At 35.4% G+C, this 21,318-nt stretch overlaps 3 protein-coding genes across 5 annotated transcripts in view; all 3 read left to right on the top strand.

The window, feature by feature from the left end:
• The window catches only part of LOC113824558 (kinetochore protein Nuf2), a 9,498-nt gene extending 3,670 nt beyond the window's left edge, over nt 1–5,828 (top strand). For both annotated transcript variants that reach the window (XM_070115125.1, XM_070115126.1), the window contains 8 exons: nt 2,165–2,315; nt 3,092–3,186; nt 3,345–3,458; nt 3,754–3,900; nt 4,192–4,424; nt 4,605–4,796; nt 4,926–5,088; nt 5,239–5,828. In XM_070115125.1, the coding sequence (XP_069971226.1) occupies nt 2,165–2,315; nt 3,092–3,186; nt 3,345–3,458; nt 3,754–3,900; nt 4,192–4,424; nt 4,605–4,796; nt 4,926–5,088; nt 5,239–5,358 (1,215 nt within the window). In that variant the 3' untranslated portion in view covers nt 5,359–5,828. The remainder of the gene's footprint in view (nt 1–2,164; nt 2,316–3,091; nt 3,187–3,344; nt 3,459–3,753; nt 3,901–4,191; nt 4,425–4,604; nt 4,797–4,925; nt 5,089–5,238) is intronic.
• Nucleotides 5,829–8,998: 3,170 nt separating this feature from the next.
• Nucleotides 8,999–14,651, top strand: LOC113824548 (uncharacterized). Of its 2 annotated transcripts, none has more exons than XM_027377287.2 (5): nt 8,999–9,132; nt 11,658–11,837; nt 12,040–12,167; nt 12,989–13,112; nt 13,413–14,651. In XM_027377287.2, exons 2-5 carry the CDS (start codon nt 11,669–11,671, stop codon nt 13,571–13,573), a joined length of 582 nt encoding a protein of 193 aa, XP_027233088.1. In that variant the 5' UTR covers nt 8,999–9,132; nt 11,658–11,668; the 3' UTR covers nt 13,574–14,651. The 2 variants fall into 2 exon arrangements, with proteins under 2 accessions (XP_027233088.1, XP_027233089.1); XM_027377288.2 differs by having other exon boundaries at nt 9,039–9,188.
• Nucleotides 14,652–20,743: 6,092 nt separating this feature from the next.
• The window catches only part of LOC113824557 (transport and Golgi organization protein 2 homolog), an 850-nt gene continuing 275 nt past the window's right edge, over nt 20,744–21,318 (top strand). The window contains 1 exon segment of the mRNA XM_070115474.1: nt 20,744–20,890. Within this exon segment, the coding sequence (XP_069971575.1) occupies nt 20,751–20,890 (140 nt within the window). The 5' untranslated portion in view covers nt 20,744–20,750.

Genomic DNA, 21,318 nt, shown 5'->3' with positions numbered 1-21,318 from the left:
TCGAGTGTTTTGAAAATACGCTCCTTGGGAGAAATGAGAAAGTAGCTTGTTTTACGATATAAACAAACCCTTTACAATATCGTAAAGTGTTAGTAAATCTGGCCCTTGATAGAGAAATGGTGTTAAAAAACTGCAGTATTGAAGTATAACTTTCAGTCACTATTAATAATCAATAATTGAAGTACCAGCCTCAGTACTTGAGGAATAGGAGTGGTGCAGTGTCTGCACACCACAGCTACAGCCACAGTTCCCAAAGGAGTGGCAGGTCCAACTCCTATCTGCGACAGCCTTCAGTCATTGTCCAGCATTCCCAGGTACTCGTTCTTATTTTGATAAGCCTGAGGCATGCGCGAAAAAGCTCACTCACAAGCAAATATTGCATTGTTGCCATCTGAATGCTGGATATGACATTTCAATGGATAAAAAAAATGCATGCAAAATCCAATCAAAAATGGAAACTGGATACAATTTCTATGTGTGTGTAAAGCTGGTGTTTCACTAACATTTTGTGCCTGGAACTAGATTCCGGTTAAAGATTCTCACTCTTGCCCAGGCCTATGCAAACTACTTTGGGAACTAAGGAGCCCGATTTAGAGAGAGGTCTTTGCCCAGATCATGCTAGAGTTTTTTGTATTTATTATTAGTTTTTTTTCTTTATTTATAATTATTATTATTATTATATATGTTTTTCTTTTGCTGATTAGCTTATTTTGTTTTTAAATATTATGATGCAGCTTTGACTTCATAGAAGTCTTGGCTTGTCTGGGCTCGTCTATGCAGCATCCAGTCTCAGGAAAGAATTGAAAATCCAAACATGCAAGCATAGATATTAAGTGTCAGGTGATTAGAATTAAAATTATAAAAGGGGGGAGGGGGATGACTTGGCAAATTGTGGCCAGGTGAGTTGGCAGTCTTTCCTTTCCTGATATTGTGTGCACAATACCTCAAGGAAATGTATTTGTACTGCAGCCAAAGCGGGAGGCTGGGCAGCTGAAGGTACCTCAGGGTTGAAGCTTAAAGGATTGACGTTCTCCAATGCTTACTGTAAATTTGAGAGACAAGTCTGTGCTTAAACACATCAAATGCAAACCTCAGGAAATATAGAAAAACTGGCAGCTCGCCCCAGACTCTGGGGGGTCTAATTTGGCAAGATTGGTTTTATTTTATTTATTTATTTGTTTATTATTATTATTTTTTTTATTATTATTATTATTATTATTATTATTTATTTATTTATTTATTTATTTATTTATTTATTTTATTTTATTATTATTTTTTTTATTTATTTTTTTTTTTTAAGAAATTGGAAGAGGTGGCATCAAGAGTAGCAAAGTTCAAGGAAAACAATAAGAAACATTGTGTATCAGTCATAGATAATCCAAACCATATGTAAACAAATCAGATATTCCAGAGTCAAGGATGAATGACAGTTTTTCCTTTCCTGAGAGAAAAACGCTATAATAACAAAAATTGATGCACCATACTCTTGCAACTGGCTTGGGAAATTCCAGGACAGGGTGAAAATTTATAGCACCTTCTGTGTGTAAGTCATAACTGTTCTGTAGCTACCACTGCCTCTGAAGGAAAGATATTACCTAAACTCATTTTCAGTGGATTAATGGACATAGTAAACTTTTGATCTGTAAATTATGACTGCATTGGCCAGTGTTATACTGTTCAAACATTGCTGTCTCTCAACCCAGTGTGCTAGGATGGCATTACATACTTGGAATGTCTGCTGTGATTTTCATTTAGTAATTGTGTTTACAAATAGATGGTTCCACAACTCTTCAGTGTTTCAATGCCTAGTCCTTCCTATCTCACCTGTTCATCCTTTTCCTTGATTTTTGGAAAGATTCTCTTTTAATTCCATATTGCTGTCAGTATTCTAATAACATTAATGATCATGATATCAATAATAATTATAATATCAATAATGATAACAGGTTTAATATTAATAGCATAAATAAATTACAAAAAAAAAAAAAAATCAAGAAATAGGGAAATCTTGGGAGGTCATTTATTGACTCCTTGGTAGCTGAGCATTTGTGGAACCATCTGTATACAACAGAATTTACAAAGAACTACCATGGACAATACATGTACCCATGGCCAAAGTGTATGACTGTCGTTATTCATGCTATTACTCTCTGTACTATTACAGCTTCCATTTGATGTAAGCGAGTCTGTTCAGCAGTACCCAGATATGTACCGGTTAGTCATGAGGACAATGGCCCTAGCTAAGGTCATCAACCGGTTTCTCAAGATGATGTACAATGATGACTCATTCATGTCAGCAGACCTGTTTGATCCAAGTGAGTATGTTCTGTGTTTAGATGAAATATCTGTCATGTTATTGGTGATGGTCATTGTTAGATATGGTAAAAGATAGACAGAAGTTGATTAGTATAATATATATATATATATATATATATATATATATATATATATATATATATATATATATATATATATATATATATATATATATACAGTGCATGTCAGAAATCTTTGCATGAGAGGGACCGCGCCAAGATTTTTGACGTCTTTCGGTAATACCCCTCTAATATCCTGCAAATCGACCTATAATTTTGGTAACCCATTAGCTGATAAATTACTCATCTGACTCCACATTGGCTGTTTCAGATATCACTCAATTACCTCTGGGCAGTGACAGTGAACAGAATTGCTCACTGTCACAAGAATTATTGTAGGGAAAGAGAAGATGGTGATAAAATCCTCATCAGCAGTATAATTGATTTCTTGTCATTGCATCTTGTGATTTCTTATTATTGTCATGAATTTGTGATTGGTGATTAGGTCCAAAGACACAGATAATCAGATACATAAATGCTTATGATGAAAAATTTAAATGTCAAGTATTGTATTCAACTAAGTGTATTAGCACATATTTGTGTGGCAGTCAGTTTACTCTGTTGTAGGATAACAGAGGTGAGTTCAAAGGCATTGCATTTTAAATGTATATTCATTTTAGAGGTCGACAATTACTGCAATGCTTTGTGGGGTTTCGCGTAATGGCTTCTGGCATTCGACAACAATTTCCATTCTTTTATTTTTCCTCTTCTTACAGAACCAAGAAGAACAAGGAGGTTCTTCTCGCTGATGATGGAGTTTTACTATGCTGCAAATGAAAGTACAGAGCAAATGAATGCTATTGAAGAGCAGGTATGTGTCCATTGGCAGTTTTCTCAGGTACTTTCACTATAACTGAGTGATAAACATTAACAACTTGAGATTTTGCCAAGATATGCTGTTAATTGTTGATAATAGATATTATTTGTTATATTTATTGGCTTAGATTAATGCTTGATATTTACCCCTAGGTGGAAATTAAACGTGAAGCACGGGAAAAGCAAAAAGAAAACATTGAGAAGAACATTGCCAAGCTGAGGCAACTCAAAATGGAGAATGCAGAGAATCAGATTCGTGAAGAGCAGGTCTGCTGTTGTTGTTGTTGTTGTTTTTATGTTCTTTCATATTATTACAGTTCTTTCTTTCTTTCTTTCTTTCATTCATTTTCTTTCTTTTTCTTTCTTTCTTTCTTTCCTTCTTCTTCTTCTTCTTCTTCTTCTTTATATTCTTTCATATTATTACAGTTTTTTATTATTATTATTATTATTATTATTATTATTACTATACTTATAATGCTTATTAAAATTGGTTACGTAGAACAAAATCGATTTTTGGTTGTATTTTATAGGAATCTTTGTTTATGAAGGGATTTCATTGCAGGAGTTGAAACGCATTGCAGAAGTGAAGGAGGATTTGCAGAAACAGCAAGACGTAAAGCTTAACCTGAAATCTCAGCTTGATGAAGTAAAGATGATCATTGCAACCTTAGTTACAACCATGAAAGATGTTGAACTGGAGATAATTGAGGTATGTAAAGATACTTTATATATATGAATATTTCTTTTCTTTTCCTTTCATTTCTTTTTCACTTACTTGCATCAGTTATTTTATTCTCTTTTTTTTATGTTGAATTGTATTAGTTATATATTTTATATCTTGAGATTTTTTTTTCTATGAAGCCATTTATTGCTTTAAAAGTAATGGTGAAAGTAAAGCTTTTTAGATTTCCTAAATTCACTTCTGACCATTTTTATTTGTGTTATGAAATTCGAAACATGAATATACAATTGATTCTGTATTCTAACTTACATCTTGTAGGGGAAAGAGAGGATTGAGAAACTAGCTGGCCAAGTTGTGCAGGCCAGTGAGCGGCAGGAAATAGAAGAAAGGGAACGCAAGTTGGCCATTTACAAGAATAATAATGAGAGCAGGTCACGCCGTTTGGCTGAGTTAAAGCAGTCACTACAGACATTCCCTTCTGTTTATGACTTGGTGAAGGAACAGCTGCTAGGAGTTATGCAGGAGATCCAGCAAGGAGTGGCCAAGCAAAAGTAAGTTTGATTTTTCCTTTTCTCCTGGCCTGTTTCCTCTGCAAAGTTAATTATAGCAGAGAATGTGATATTCAAATTTGAATATAATGTGGGTAGTGATGAGAGGGGTGCGTGCATTTGTTTTATGTGTATGTGTTTGTCCTGTAAATGTGTTAGTAAGCTGTATGTGTATTTTTACAGGGAATGTCTAGCAGAACTGAGTCAGAAAGACCGTTCTAAAGGCTTAGTACTGGAAGAAACTGAAGACATTGCCATGAAAATTCAACAGCTGATGGAACAGTTAGCATCCAAGCAAGAGAAGATTTCACAGCTGCACTTGTCATGGAAACTGAAGAAGGAGAGCCTCCAACATGAAGTTAACCAGCGCAAGTCGTAAGTACATGTGCAAAACTACAAAGGAGCATTTATATAAAATTTATGTAGTTTGATAATACTTTCTTTGGGTGCGATTGTACTTTATTTCACATTTTCTTACTGGGTGTTCTCCATTGCATGTAACAGGACCTTAGAGGAGTTTCGGCGCAATCAGACAGAGGATGAGATTGTTCTCCAGGACTTGGAGGCCGAGCATGCAAGGATGAGCCATGAGACTCAGCAACTAAAGGACCAGGTTGCTGATTTCAACCATTTTATTGCATCAAATTACCAGAATATTTTGCAAGCTGTAAGTACTTTTATAATTTATTCCCTTTTCACTCATTGATATTGAATAAGTATCAGTGATTGATTAGTGTGCTGGTGTGCCATGTATGGATAAGATCTTAAGAGTTAGCATTTGCAGTCTTTTAATATTTCTATTTATTCTTTTCCACAGATGGAGAAACACAACAGTGAGTTGCAGACAGTCCTGACTGACTTGACTGAGACAATTTACCAAGCCAAGGGAAATAACTTACATGAAACTCTTCCTTCTCTGCAAATGAATAAATGCTAAGTTGTACTGACAAAATGACTGAAAAATACCACAGTACACAAAATAAGTTTTGAAAGATGAGAAGGCAGTTTCAGAAGTCTCATGAATTTCATCTTCTGAGCTAAACCAGTCGAGGAAGTCCATTGGGATTTTGAAACTTGTCTCAATCTTTTAATCAGATTTATTTTGTGAATAACGGTCTTTTTCTCTGCTGTTCCTTCTCTGTGCTGTCTGATACTCTATTCATATTTACATTTAAAACCATACGTAAGCATTTTGTATCTGATTTTGAGGTAATTAGTCCCACATTATATTTTTATTTTTTCATCCCCTAATCCTTTAAACCCTGTGTGTATGCACAAGATAAACTTTCTTACTATGTACATAAATATTCTCTTTTCTTCAATTTACTCATATTTACCATAGTGACTATGAATGAAGGATTCCTTTCTGTGTATATACTGTACTTATGAATAAAGAATAGTATATTTCCTGAAGGCTGATTAACCAGATGAGTGATTAATTAATTGCACAGTTGTACACTTCTTGACATGGGAAATAGTATATGCATAAATGGTAGGTATTAAACAAAATGCAAGTTGAAATTCCCTCTATCCATGGAGCACATATTTTACAAGCACACCATACACATTTATTAACATACATATGAAAATGTTGACATTTATAGAGCTATATATGTGTGTCGTGTTTTGCGTCTGTTTCTGTGCCTATACATAGAATACTTTATTTTCTAATGTGCACAGCTTTATTGAAATTTATCTACATACCTTGTGTACAAGAATATATCATAAATCTCATTAAAACACATGCAATATATTGTCCAATTTCCCGTCCTGTTGTTGATCAGCTTTTAACTCCGACAAAGTGCTTACAGTCTTCCCTCTGCACTTTTTCATGTTGCTGCCCTTTGTGAGAGAAAATACTCCCAGTGGCTGTGTGCTTTTCTTGGCATTTCATTTTTGATTGTCATGAATGTGATGCTTCCTTTACACTTGTGATTTGATTTAAGCATCTGAACAAAACCAGTTAGCAACTGAATGTATTGCTTTTTCTTGTGCAGTATACTAATAAACGTGTGCGGGGTGTGGATGAGTGTGCGTGTTTGTGCATACATAGTTTAATCAAGACCTAATTTAGTTCTAATGAAAGTGGTGTAGTTACGGCAAGGCTTTTTTTCTTTCATATGCTGAAGGGGATGAATATATAGAACCTAAATTCATCTGCATGGCTGATGGAATAGGTGTTTAATAGTCCACTTATTATGCTTCATTATAAAACAGAACATATGCCTACACTTTGACAATTTTCAACTGACTTGATTCAGTTGGCAAAAATATATGGATGAAACATTAAATGTTATTTGCTATAAGTTGTTTTACTTTATCTTTTACCATATCATTAAACAAGCTTCTTAGCTTGACCAGCCAGTATGCAAAATATGAAGCTCATATAAATAATGAATGAAAATTTAAGAAAGGAAACATTGAAATATACATTAAAATGTAAATGATAATGTCTAACATGTTCCAACTTCTCCAGTCATCCATTTTTACGCTAACTAGCAGTGGTTAATTATCAGTTGTCTTGTTACTATTATTATTACTATTATTATCTTTATTATTTTTATTATCATTATCGGTCTAATCATTATTATCATTGTTATTGTTATCATTATTTTTATTATAACCTACTATTATCATTACATTATTATTACTATTACTATTACTGTTTTTATTATTTTGGCTAATGTCATCATTATTATCAATATTGTTATTATTATCATGGCATTATCATTATTACTACTGTTTTTATTATCGTTATTAGTAGTATTGGCAATAGTAGCTGCAGTATTTTTACTATTATTACAACTATCAGTAGTACTATCACATGCTTTTATTATCAATCTCCTTATTATTTTTATTATGATTCTTACCAATCCTCTTTACTATTATTGTTATCAACAACAGCAGCTCATACATCATAGCAGTATTTGTAAAATGTATCATATTGATTGAAAATTATAATGCTAAAACAGGTGACAAAACAGAAAAGAAAATCCTAAAGGTATGATTATAACAATGATAAAAATCAGTGATGGTAATGATAATGATATTGGAAATAGAAAAAACAATGACCATAAACACAAAGATACAAATAATAGGAAATATGGAGATGTGATAAAAAAAAATAATGATCACAAGAAAAATAAAACTTGCAAGGCCGATCTCTCAAACCAATGGCAGTTTCAGCAATGTATTGAATACAGTGAAGATGACAATAAAGTTGATGAGGTCCACGCCATTGCCCGATGACCCCCAGCACTTCCATCAGGAAGGCAACAAACAACAGTAAACAAAAAAAAAATGAATATAAGGATGAGAATGTTAACTAACAGTACTTGACAAACGGATACAGGTTTACTAGTGTAGGTCTCTTGGTACCAGCAAGGGAGTGATGGAGAATAGTAAGAATAGTCATTATTGTCATTACTATAATTGGTATTGATATCATCATTACTATTAATGTTGATATCGGTATTGGTGTTAGCATCATCATTATTATTTTTACTGTTATTATAATATTATCATTATCATCATCATGATAAAGATAACAATAATGATGATAAATAATAATAATAATAATAACTACAATGATGATAATGATGAAAATAATAATAATGGTACCAATGGTAATATTGATAACAATAATTATAATAACAATAAAGATAGTAGTAATAATAATGATAGTAATAGTAATACTAGATTATAATGATAATAATCTTAACAGTTGTGATTCTAAACCTCTACACAAGATCACAAGAAGTCCTCACCAATAAAAATGGAAAAGAAGAGACTAATACCTAAGGTTGTGATCAAGTGCAACCATCACTGCTAGGTAGTAAATATTATGTGAGAATTGCAATGAAAAATGACAATAAACTGAACAGTAGTAATAAAACAATACTGCATAAACCAAGAAATCTTCTGTGATCAAGAATATCTCTCCACAAACCTTTGATTAGTAATGGTATAAATGATAATCTCTTTTTATAAAGGTTACATTGCCATAATAATAATAATAATAATAATAATAATAATGATAATAGTAGCAACAATTATCATAAATCATAATGATTTAATATTAATGATAGTACTACCACTATTATTGATGAGGATGAGGATGAGGATGAGGATGATGGTGATGGTGATGATAATAATGATGATAATATAGTAATAATAATAATATAATAATGATAATAATAATAATGATATGATAATAATAATAATAATAATAATGATAATGATAATAATGATGATAATAATAGTAATGGTAATATTGATAATAATAATAACAATAATAATCTTAACAGTAGTAATTCTGATAATCAAGACAAGACCACAAGAAGTCCTCAACCCAAAATATAGAAAAGAAAGACCTGAGGTGATCGAATTCAACCATCACTGAAGAGTAAATGTATGAGAATTACACTAAAATAAACCTAAAAGTTAGGCTAAAACAATACTATTTAGCTTTGGAATCTCTTAAGGACATGCGTGTCTCCCTACCCCTTAAATAGTAATAATATAATTATCTCTTTATCTCTTTTACCATCACTTTTTCCAATGAAATCAATCCGTGTTATCTATTCTATACGCAAATAATACCCAAGGTCGACACCGGAGTGCAACCGCCCTCGCCGAACCCCAGGACCACAACAAAAATAGGAAAGAGCGGCGTGAGGTCTTCGCTCCCTAGCTCCGTCCTCTGTGAAGTGTGGGTGTTATTTTGGGGGGAGAATTAGTGGGGGATTTGGTTATCTGGTGTTGGAAGTGAGACTTTGGGTTTTCTGGCTGTGTGAAGGGAATTGTTAATAGGTTTTGGGGGATGTGATCTTTTGTGTTTGTTAAAATATTACGGGGCAGCATCCATATAGATAGATCTAGCATTTAACATGGTCATTTTTTTGTAATCGTGACGATTTTGGTAATCGTTGTATTCTTCTCACTGTCTAGTTTCCAAATATGCAGAATTTTTTACACGGAAACCCTCCAACCCCCGTATTCTTGGCCCCGAGAGCAAGGGAGGGCATGAAAGCTACCAGGGAAATTGTGGGATAAAATGTAAATAGTAAACACAGAATCAGTCATTATATTGCCTAATGCAGGAGCTCAGCCTCCTGCTACCCCCACAAACCCTGCCCAGATAAACAAAGAATCCTTCAAGTATTCACGGCAGGAGAGAGTGTTGGACAGACGTGGCCATTGTGTACTCTCTCCTGCTATGAATGTGTGCAGGATCCTTTATTTTTCAGGGTGGGGGTTGGGGGTCGCAGAGGGCACATTAAACAATAGAGTGACTAATTCTTGGTATATTATTTACCTTTTACCCCAATTTTACCTGGTAGCTTTCATGCCCTCCCCTGTTATTAGGGTCAAGAATGTGGGGGTTGGGGGGCTTTGCACAATAAAACCTTCATATTTGTACTATAAATATTAGAGGAATCCAATGATACCTGAATCATGGTGATCTGATATGTTGATGTATTAGAAAAAATTACCAGAGATTTACCAAAGGGTGATGGAGTGTTAATATCCATCATTTGATTTTAAAAAACTCCAAAAAGTAACTCTTTACACAGTAAATCTTTTGAAAACACTGACAAAGGCACTCATGTAGCTTATCTGATCTACAGTGTATATCCTATGATGTACAATACACCCTTGTAATGGTGCAACATCAAGTCAAGCTTTATGGTTGATGCTATTGGTATATCACCTGTGAAAACCCGCAATCCTAAAGCACGTAAATTTTGGAAAGATAAAGCTGGATTGCTTGATCAGTTGACAATGTTGCTCCAGGAAGGTCTGCAAGTTCCATCTTACCAGAGATCTTGTGGCAAAGATTAGTTGGCCTTTGCCTTAACACTAGTTAATGCAAGGCTGGTGTCATAAACACTGGTGAACTCCAAACATTTACCTTTTTCATGTGTTGCATATTTTGATATATATGATTGTATCTTTTTGGCTTTGTTTCTGATGAAGCCAAGGACACTTCTCTTCTCTGACATAGTTCTTTCAAAATAACATTTAAAGAGTTTTGGTAATTTGTGAAATAAACAGGCCTAGATGTATATGGCAAATAAAGTAAATAAATCTTAGAGTCAAATATAATTTTTATGTGTGTGTGAGGGGTGGGGGTATTTTGACAGAGTAGGAAGCATGGACGCCAGAAAAAAGTTATTTTTACTAAATTAAAAAAACATATATGTAAGATATTTTTTGTTTTTGTTTTTCATTACTCTGTGAAGCTGAGAGAACTGAATGCATTAGTGCTGGCTACATGCAGTATCCTCAGTAGTTTTGTCACTATTGTTTACACACAGATGGTTTTGCAATCATTTAGTTACCAAGGAGTTAATGAGCTTACTTGATCTCAATTGTGTATCCCATTCCTTTAATATTCAGAAAAAAAGGTTTATTTCTGATGCTGTTATTATTGTTAACATTGTTATTAAGTACTACTAACATTATTGCTCTTGTAATATTAACTGTAATCATAGTAACAAAAATTCAAGCTTTTCTTCACAAGGAAGGGATAAACATCGGTAGGCCTAGTAATTGGCTACTTGGTGACCGAGTGCTTCTGGAGCTATCTATGTGGAAACAAAATTAGTACACTAATATCACAGTGAAGGTGTTCATAGCATCGATTGGTTACTTTATTTTATGTAGTGTCCTTGGTAGTTTTTCGTTTATTTGTTGCACACAGGTGGCTCCAAAAGTGCTCAGCCACCAAGGACAACATTGTTAGAAACTAGTGGCGCCTAGTTTCCCTGTTCCTTGAATGTGTGAAAATTTTGTTTTCTAATACTCTTGATAATGACATTTTTATAATTGACATAGGATTATTATAATGTTATTAAGATACTTATAATAACAAAAAATAAAGAGAGTCCTCCCAAAATCAAGGAAAATTGTAAACGAATGAGATAGAAGGACAATAATTAACTCTTTGGTGAAAAGTACCTGCAGAGACATCTATGTATAAACACAATTAATAAATTAAAATACAGTGGACAGGCCATACAAATCGTGCCACCCACAATTAATAAGCAGTTGAAGGCTGACAGTTACAGTTCTTACCTATTACATTTATTGTATATAAACTTTCTAAGTGTGCTCTAGAATTGTATTGTGGCCAGAACAAACTAAGTACATATATATATGTCTGCATGGCATTTGATACATTAATACTTATGTAAGAATATGAATAATTTTTTACCATTTTTAATTTTTCAGAAAGCACAAAAATGAATCGTCGAATATCAACTGCTCTGTCAGACTTAGTCTTAGCTTTGTCTGCCTTATGGGGTTTCCGGATGCTGAGTGATAATCGCACAGCAGACTTCCAGTTTGGGAAATGGTGGTTTATGCTGATGACCATCGCAGCTTCCCTTGGTGTTGCCCGATTCGGAGCATGTAAGAATGTGTCCTATTGGAGTGGCATGTATAGGTATTGCAAAAAAGGGTAAATGATTATTAACATACTTCATCATATATTCCACTAGTGTATATATATATATATATATATATATATATATATATATATATATATATATATATATATATATATATATGTACAATGAATGCACTTTATTAATTTTATATTTCTTTATTTCAGTATTGCCTAATTATCAAGCAGGCATTGTGAAATATCACATAATCTTTTCATGGTTGTGCCGAGCTATAGGTGTTCCATGCCTTGCAGCAGAGGTTTGCAAATACTATACATTTACTACAGCTGGACAGGTATGCAAAAAGGCAAAAAGTACTAAAGGATTATATAAAGGTCCTTTGTAAAACAGGTTTAGGTGATAGGACATAGGCTAATTTTTCTTCTTGTCTTGTCTTGTCTTGTCTTGTCTTGTCTTGTCTTGTCTTGTCTTGTCTTGTCTTTCTTTCTTTCTTTCCTTGCTTCTTTCTTTCCTTCTTTCCCTCTTTCTTTCTTTCTTCAAAAATGTTATTTATATGCTTTCATTTTTCCAGGGCAAGTGAAAATAGACATGTTTTTGTTTTTTCCTAAAAAGAGTGTCCTTTTCTTAACACAAAATGATTCGTACTTATTGGATACATATAGAAAATATATTAAACAGTTTGCTTTTGTTCTTTCTCTCTCCTTAAAACTGATTAAATGGGGTTAAATGTATTTACACATCCATGACTCCGTAAGTGTTTGGTAACCAATTAGCCAATCACTAGTCTGACCTATCACCTATTTAATCATTTCCTTGATCTTTAGAAATATTGTATTTTACATTGTTATTAGTATTGTTAATAATACTGCAATAATTATGTCAGTAAAAATTATAAGTAACTTTGATAATAGCGTTGGGGCGGGGGATCACGAAAACTTAACGAAGAGGGAAGTCGGATGAGTGCACACTGACTGCTAATCAACTCCCTAGTGGCTTGCTAATTAACTCCGTAGTGGCCGAGGACTTGCGAAGTTTGGGTGTAGATACTTTTCACACAACAACACGCCTGTGAACATCACATTTTCACAGCAGCATTGGGTTAGTTGTACATCAATTCATAAATGTTTGATACCAAAACATTTCATTTATTTTCAGGGCTTTTTGATAAGTGCTGTTGCGACATTCATAACATCTTCACTTAGAAGTCACTACAAGGAAAAAGTTACAGATTTGATAAATGGATTATCTGTTATCATGATTTTAGTGCTGGGTATAACAGGTGAGTAATAGCATATTTTCTGTTTATTTTATTTTGAAAAAGGTATTTTTCTCTTATACTAAAAATTAGAAAAATGATGAAATAAATACATATATCAAGGCAGTGATTTGAATATAGATAACAGCCTGTCTCAAGAATTATTACTTATGATATTCATACTGTTTCTCATTCAGTAAGGACTGTATAAATAAAATTAAGTATAATACATAAGAAGGTCATAAAATTGAGAGAATACAAATTATCACACGCTTTATTTTTAAGGTAAATCAAACTAATTTTCTCCTTATTGTCTATTCACAGGTGGTAATGCGTATCTCATTATAACTAGCGTACTGTTTATGTTGTCGGGTATAGTGGGTGTTGATGGTGATATCGAGTCCCTTAAGTTGCCTCGAGTAGATGTCTTCCACTACGTACTTGTTGGCATTAATTGTTTTGTTGTATGGGGATTCGAAAACTAAATTTATTTTGTTACAAATCCCTAGGTAATATAATATTGTGATTTTCAAGACCTATTTAAAAGTTGTATGAAACTTTCTTACTTTTTTCACATTGTCTAGTCACAAATTTCATCGTTAGCTTTTAATGGAATTCCAAAAGAAAAACAGGACCAAGTAGTCTTTACATTGCAGCTTCATTGCAAATAACATTACAAGCTCATATTTACCAGTTATTGATATTATTTTATACTATTATTATTATTGTTATTATTTTTTAGAACCATTAGTATCAAACATGCTGTATATACGTGCAAGATTATGTTGGCATTTATCAAGGAATTAGGGTAATAATTCAAACGAGGGAATTTTTCCTTAATTGATTGAAAATCTCAAAGCAGTCATTTATTGAATTATTATTTTTTAGTTCTAGAAACAGTCATAGGACATTAGTACAGAATTTTTTTCATCTGTGTTGATTAAGGAAATACTAGTTGACTAGACTTCATGTGTTGATGATTAAGAGAAAATTTAGATATAAAGTGAATCAATATTTTGTGAGGGAAAATCACATTTTATGTAATTAACAAATAACTTAGTTTAGACACAGAATGTACTATACTTGCTGATGCCGGGAGGGCATATATACATACCCTGTCCACAGTCATTTTAGTTTATTAGTTATTAGTCACTGAGGAGCCACTTACTTCACTCACCTCTTTACTCGACTCCTTGAATTTTTATTTTTATTTATATCTTTGTTATTAGTATTTCTTATTCAAGGCTAAATAGGTGAGATCAGGTAGGCCTAGCAGTTAACTCCTTGGAGAATAGGCATTTGTGAATCCACCTGTGTGAACAAGATAGGCTAAATAGAACTACAGAGGACATAGCTAAAATAACAGAAAAGAATATTTAGATGAGATTTTTGTCTTCTAAATTGCCTTGATAACTGTCTAACCATTTAATAATTTTGTGGTCATAACTTTTGAATGTTGAAAGTTTGTTATCTGTTAATTGTTAAGGTTGATGTACAATCTCTTGATATGAATACTGTTTGGAGAATTTTATGTAGACCCAAACAAATAAAACATGAATATTATGTTTGGATTTTTGTAGCCTGTATTTCTATTATGGAGATAGAAAATAGAAACCAAGGAGTCTAAAAATCAGTGTCAAATTTAGAAACTGTTTTCCAGTATCTTTCATTTAGGAAATCATTTCCAATAAATATAACAGCAGGTCCTTTATAGGCAAGAAGTGCAACCCATTATAGGTTCAATCTCGTTTGTTAAAGAGAAGGTGAACCAATAGTTATTTACTCCTATGATAATTTAATCATGTATGGATAACAAGCTATAATTAACTGTATAAACAGACATAATTCAAAGGCTCCCCATGATAAATGTGAACAAAGTAAATCTTGGGAGAAAGTTTATAAAGCCATAAATTTAATTTCAGTCTATCATGAAGGATATGAGTACATCTTAAAAGTCCTGAATTCTTATGATCCTTGGGGCCTTTTGCCTAAGATGCATGAAAAAGGAGTTCAATTAGCTAATATATTAATAGAGATTAAGGAGAAGAAAAAGACCTGTGCTAACTAAAAAAAAAAAAAAAAATGAGTACTCTCTTTGGCCCAGCCAAGTGGAATCAATTCTTTGTGATTCCCTCCACAGCCCCTTACTCTGAAAATACCTGTCTATTTCAACAATATCTCCTAAAACAAGTAGGCAAATTTTCCTCTCACAGTCACTCTGATTGTTCATGCCTTGTCACAGTTACATCTGAATCCCAAAGTTGTACACTATCTACTCTTACTGATCTCATTGGCAAACCTATTCCTGCCAAACTTCACCCTTCTCTTAATACTTGTACTGGAACTGTTTTTATCTCCCCAACTACTTGTCCTATCTACGACAAGAGCTGGTCAAACTGTGAAAATTATTTGCTTGCCTGCCTTGTTGATTATGATGCAGTGGCAGTACAGTGCTACAATATTCCTCCCAGAGGCCAGTGTAAGTCCCATGCCAATATTGCCAAGATTAGCTTCCGTAGACATGCTTCCCCGGTGAATTTTATATTGATGGTGTCCTACCATGTCTGACCATATCGACCCCTTCCCTGTCAGTGTCAGAAATGTTGGCATTTTGGCTATCCAGCCAAACACTGGTGCTCCACAGCCCACTACCTGTAAGATTGAATATGAGGTAGCGGTTCTCAGATTCAAGCCAGACAGGAAACATGGAGATGAGGCTTTTCTCTCTACTTATTCTAAGACTGTTCATCACTCTGTTCCTTTCCCATCTTCTCAAGATGTCTCAGCATCTCCCCCAGTATCTCTTCCTTATACCTTGAGCCATCCTACCTCTAATCCACCTCCCCTTCAAATTCCTTTTCCCGTCTAAATCCAGATACTCCAATCTCTACAACTTCCCTGATACCTCCCCCAGATCCCTTGCCCGTTGTTGTGGGGGGGGCTTAGGATACAGAGGCTGAGGCCCATTGCAGGGAATCTCCCCTGCCTTGGACCTCAGCCCTTGCCTCAACTAATTTTGCATGGTCTTTTCTTCTTCTCCTTTTTTCCCTCTTATCCAATTCCAAAGGTGTGAGAGCGGTGTTGAAAGGATGAAAAACACCTTATGCCAGTCATGAATGGGCTCAGGAAGCCATGGGCACAGTATTCCTTGGTAAATCATTTAGCCTTTTTACCTTCCCTACACATGTCAGGCTTACCAAGGCCAGGAATGATGAAGGCCTACCAAGGCCAGGAATGAAGATTTTGTACCCTTATTAGGGGCACTGAGGCTTACTCCTTTATCAACTAGCCTCTCGAAATTACTCCTTCGGTTTACCGACCTCTGACTTCCCTGTGGTCATGGATCCAACCACCATTAGTACACCTCCCTCCTCTACACATGCTGTCAACTTGACCCATTCCAAAACCTCTACCCAGATGTATGCCCTGACGAAGCAGTAGCGAAAAGGCCTTCGGTATATTTGTGTGTTTTCTTGCCCTTCCCTTCGTTGTTCCTATTGCAACACATCTCATCCTCACTCCCAACATCTTCCAGACCACCTCCTGAACAATCATCTTCACTTTCTACCTCCTCCTCCCTTATTACAACTCTTCAACCTTATTGCCCATACCCCCACAATACAACCTCACTTCACACCACTCCCTCCTCCTGTCCTCATCTCTCTACGATCCCCACTTCTTCAAATCTATTGATTAATCTCATTAGTCAGCTCATTGGGACCGATTTTTTTTGTATTTCCCCCAACAGCCCCTTACTCCAATGATAACCTACTCCAGGGGTCGGCAACCTTTTGAACATAGTCCCCCCCAATCCCTTGCCTGTTGTTGTCGTGGGGGGCTTAGGAGACGGAGACTGAGACTCAATGCAGGGATCCCCCTGCCTAGGGCCTCAGCCCTCGGCTCAACCAATTTTGCATGACCTTTTCTCCCTCCAGCTTTCTGTTTCCATCCCTTCTCCAACCCCTTCTACTATTTACTTCCTAAGGTGTAAGAGCCGTGCTGAAAGGATGAAAGGCTGACCTTGTGGCAGTCCTGAACAGCCTGCAGGAACCATGGGCACAGTATTCCCCTGATTTAGTTGTATAGCCCTTACCCCCTTAAGGGGCACTGAGGGGTGGACTATTTATTTCCCCTACATAATCAAGGCTTCCTATGGCCAGTAATGAAGTAATACCCATATTAAGAGGCAATGAGGCTTGCCCCTTCATCAAATAGCCCCACCAATTCAGAGTCTGCCGGCTCCCCGACCCTAGGCTCTCCTTTAATCACGACTCTGAATACTGAAACTACTACCCACTCCTCAATGCCTATTAGTGCATTACCCACCCAAGACGAGACTCAGAAGACATTCCTATTCTACCAACTTCCTCAACTTCATCATCTCTACCCTTACAACCTTCTTCATCAAACACCCCAACCTCCCTTATTACTACCTTACAGACACTCCAATCTCAACTACAGCCCCAACACCATCCCCTCTCCCTCCCCACACTACCCGCAGCAGACAGACTAAACGTTCCACCCCTTCTTCCCCTGCTGCACACTCACACACACCTACCTTTACCTTCATTCCTCAGACACCAGTCTCCTCTTCCCCCCCTCATAAGAGAACCTTTGTCACACAAAACTCGCCAACCAACTCCACTGCAGAAACTATGGAAGATATCCAAAACTATATGCTTGAGACACAAAATTCCACACCTCATGCTCCCTCCATACTCGAAGTGACTGCCGATATCCATTCCCCTCCTGCTCATATTCCCCCTACACCCCTCCCTCCTACTCCCTCTCAACACAACCTAACCCCCTCAATTCCGCCTACTACCGATATCGATCCTTTTTCCTTTACACCCCTTCCCCCCAACTCCAACTACTGCCGATATCCAACCTCCCGACACCCATCCTCCTCCTACTCGTACTACCCCTACATCACTTCCACCTACTCCCTCCCGGCACAACCCACCCCCTCGACTCCAACTATACGTATATTCTCCCTCCCTCCATCCCCTCTATCATTTCCACTCCCTCCTGGATACACACGTGGAACACTTATGTAAATCCTTTACCTAGACCCACCATAGACCATTGACACAGCAACAACTTTACCCATTTCTAACCTTTCAAGATCACTCTAGATGGTTGACGAATAGCAACTATGCCCTTCACCCCTCCTTTAATATTCTTTCCTATAGTGCTATATGACCTTAAATGTCTAGCACATTTATTTTTGCTTTTAACTATTAATACAGGGTGCAGAATCGCATGTATGCGTTCTGCACGTTATATGGGTTGCCTATTTGCACAATATGTTCGGACTAAAATACGCACAGAATAAAATACGTGAGCTACTTTCCCCGAATGATTATTTGAGTAACGATAAAAAGATAGTAAGAATTGCCTGTCGCTCTTTTTCGCAAAGTATGTCGCTTTGCAAGACCTAGTTCTGTGCAGATACAGAAAAATATGCCACATGCGTGAAAAGATATTGTACCTTTTGAGAGTTTGAGGTAAGTAAATATGGAGGGGGAGAAGGCAACGGGACTGACTGTTGCCATTCACGTGATTTTCATTTTCGTGTTTAACTCACTAGGGCAGTTGTAGAGATTACCTAAGCCGTGGTAAGATCCGGGAGTGTTAACGATTTCTCCGAAGCGGTAAGTAAAGTATATAATCTTACACGTAAGATAGAATATAACGCAGGGTTTCGAATCGCTCAAATGACTGTGTAGGCCTATCTATAATCTTGCTTTTTTTCTTTCTTGTAGAAGCTCGATATGGGGTTTTCGCGACTTTTCGAGACGAATTCGCTTTCTATTTGCGAGGAGGAAGAATGGAAAAAGGGAAGTTTTACACTGAAGATGTTTTAGCACAAGGAACGCGTTTACTATGACAATGACGATTTCCCTGGAGCTGTCGTTAAAGAAGCCTACGTTTCGGCTTATTCATCTTTCGTAGATCTAAAACACGAATAAAAGTTACATCGATCAAAGTAGGAGAGAAGTCAGAAGGAAGTGAGGATCGTTTACGCGCGAAGGCGAACGGGCGAGATGATGTTAAAGTTTTCTTCATTATTTTTTTTTTTTCCAAGGAGTATGATTTAGTGAAACAATTCATCCTACTCATGCTTATGAAGAGCATGAGTTTAATCGAGAACAACGTTTGTAAAGGGAACGATATGTATAACACCGTGGATGATACCTTTTTTTTTTTTTCTTTCTTTCTTTTTTATAACGTTAGCTTCGATTAGGGAACTGCCATACAAATGTTCAAATGCGCGCGCGCAAAAAAAAAAAAAAAAAAAAATCCAAACACAAACGTTTAGACAAAAAAAGATAAGACAACTGACCCTTTTCACACATTAACACCAGGGGTTAGACACCTCACACGACCTGCATTCCTAATGCACCTGTTTGAATTTACAATTACAATTATAGAGAGGGACTTAACCCATGACATTTCACTTCCTACTGTAAGTTTTCGTGCACAGAATACTTGAGATATAAAGGAGACATTATTATCAACAGCAGAATTGTAATAAAAAACAGTATTTCACCTTCACGCTGCTGCTCCTTCGGGATTATATGCAACATGATTTGTAATCAATTAAACGAATTGCTCGATTATTGTTTCAACTTCTCTTATGATTTCTTTTTGTTATCATTGTTATTAAATTGAACCAAATCATCGATACTGGAAAACAAAGACAAAAGATTTGACCCAATTCACGTCGAAGGTTTTATATTTATAGACCCATTCCGAATATAAACAGATAAAGGAAATGATAAAGAACAAGTCGTCTTTTTAATTCAAAATTATTCGTAAGAAAGAGTCTGTCTGTTTCTTAGTTCCTATCTCGGGCCACTACCTGACTCTCATTCAGAATATCATCTATGTATACTATAATATCTGTATACTATCTAATCTATCCCCTCCTGTTTCTGTGTCTGTCTCTCATATTGTCTTTCTCTCTCTCATTTTTCCTATTTTACATCAGCTTGTAATAATGCCATCCCATTACTTGGTAACTTTCATATGGTGACACACACAAACGCACACACACACACATACATACACACACACACACACACACACACACACACACACACACACACACACACACACACACACACACACACACACACACACACACACACACACACACACACACAGACGGAAAAAAAAACAAAGCAAAGAAAAAGAAAAAAAAAAAAAAAACAGGTAATATATATGAAAATGAAATGAGCCACAATGAGAATAGAAAATAATGGTAACGTTTCGAACACTTCACGATTTCCTCTTCAGACTCACAACTGTGGAAAATTTAAGATCGTTAATCCTCTAATATACAGGATTTAACTCTGTTTAATGAATGTTTCCATCTCGTTGCTGCAAAGTTTATTGCAATTACAAAAGGAATTTAAGCATCTCTCTGATTTCTTTATTCTCTCTTATCCTCTTTCTCTGGCTGTATCTTCTCTGTTTTTTTCTTTCTGTTATTTCCTCTTTGTTTTTGTATTTAAGGACATAGCACTTGTAAAATATGTCCCCTATTCACATCATTACATCGCTCATAGTACAACAATCTGAATTGGTAAAGTACCATGCATTGACGCTTTTAAATCACCTTTTTTCACGTTAATTTGCAGGTGTGTATTTCGAAGCATGTGCCTGCTGTTCGTGTACATAAATCCGTACCCGAAGGAAGGGGATTATAAGTTGATTTTGGTCAACAATCGCGATGAAAACTACAACAGGCCGACTAAACCAGCTCGTTTCTGGGACTCGGGTATCTTGGGGGGTAAGTATCGAGGTAGCTTGTTATTTCTGATGGACTGATGTTGTAGAAGGAATCGCAGTTTTGTTTGCATTGGTGGCTGTATTTATTGAGGTTTGTTGGTACTGATTTTTTTTTTGTGTGTGTGTGTGTAGCAGTTCTTTATGTTGCCTTATATATGTCGAAATTTCTTTAGAGTGGTTGTTTCATATAAAAACATATTTCATATCAACTACACATATTTTTGCTGTGTGAATAAGCGTAATTAAGTTATGTACCTTTTTCTGGCTAACCAGGAATTGCTTTTACAATATTCAATACGGACAGAAGTGTCAAATTTTACTTGTACATGTAATCTTTTTTTTTTCTTCTTCTTCTTCTTCTTTCTTTCTTTCTTTTTATTTTTTAGTTTATTTTCACGAACTGCATACATACATAATAAACATGTTTTTTTTC

This window comes from Penaeus vannamei, chromosome 37, assembly GCF_042767895.1.
Source record: "Penaeus vannamei isolate JL-2024 chromosome 37, ASM4276789v1, whole genome shotgun sequence".
NCBI lineage: Eukaryota > Metazoa > Arthropoda > Malacostraca > Decapoda > Penaeidae > Penaeus > Penaeus vannamei.
Note: the sequence above shows the minus strand (reverse complement) of the source record. Positions and strands in the feature narration are given on the sequence as shown.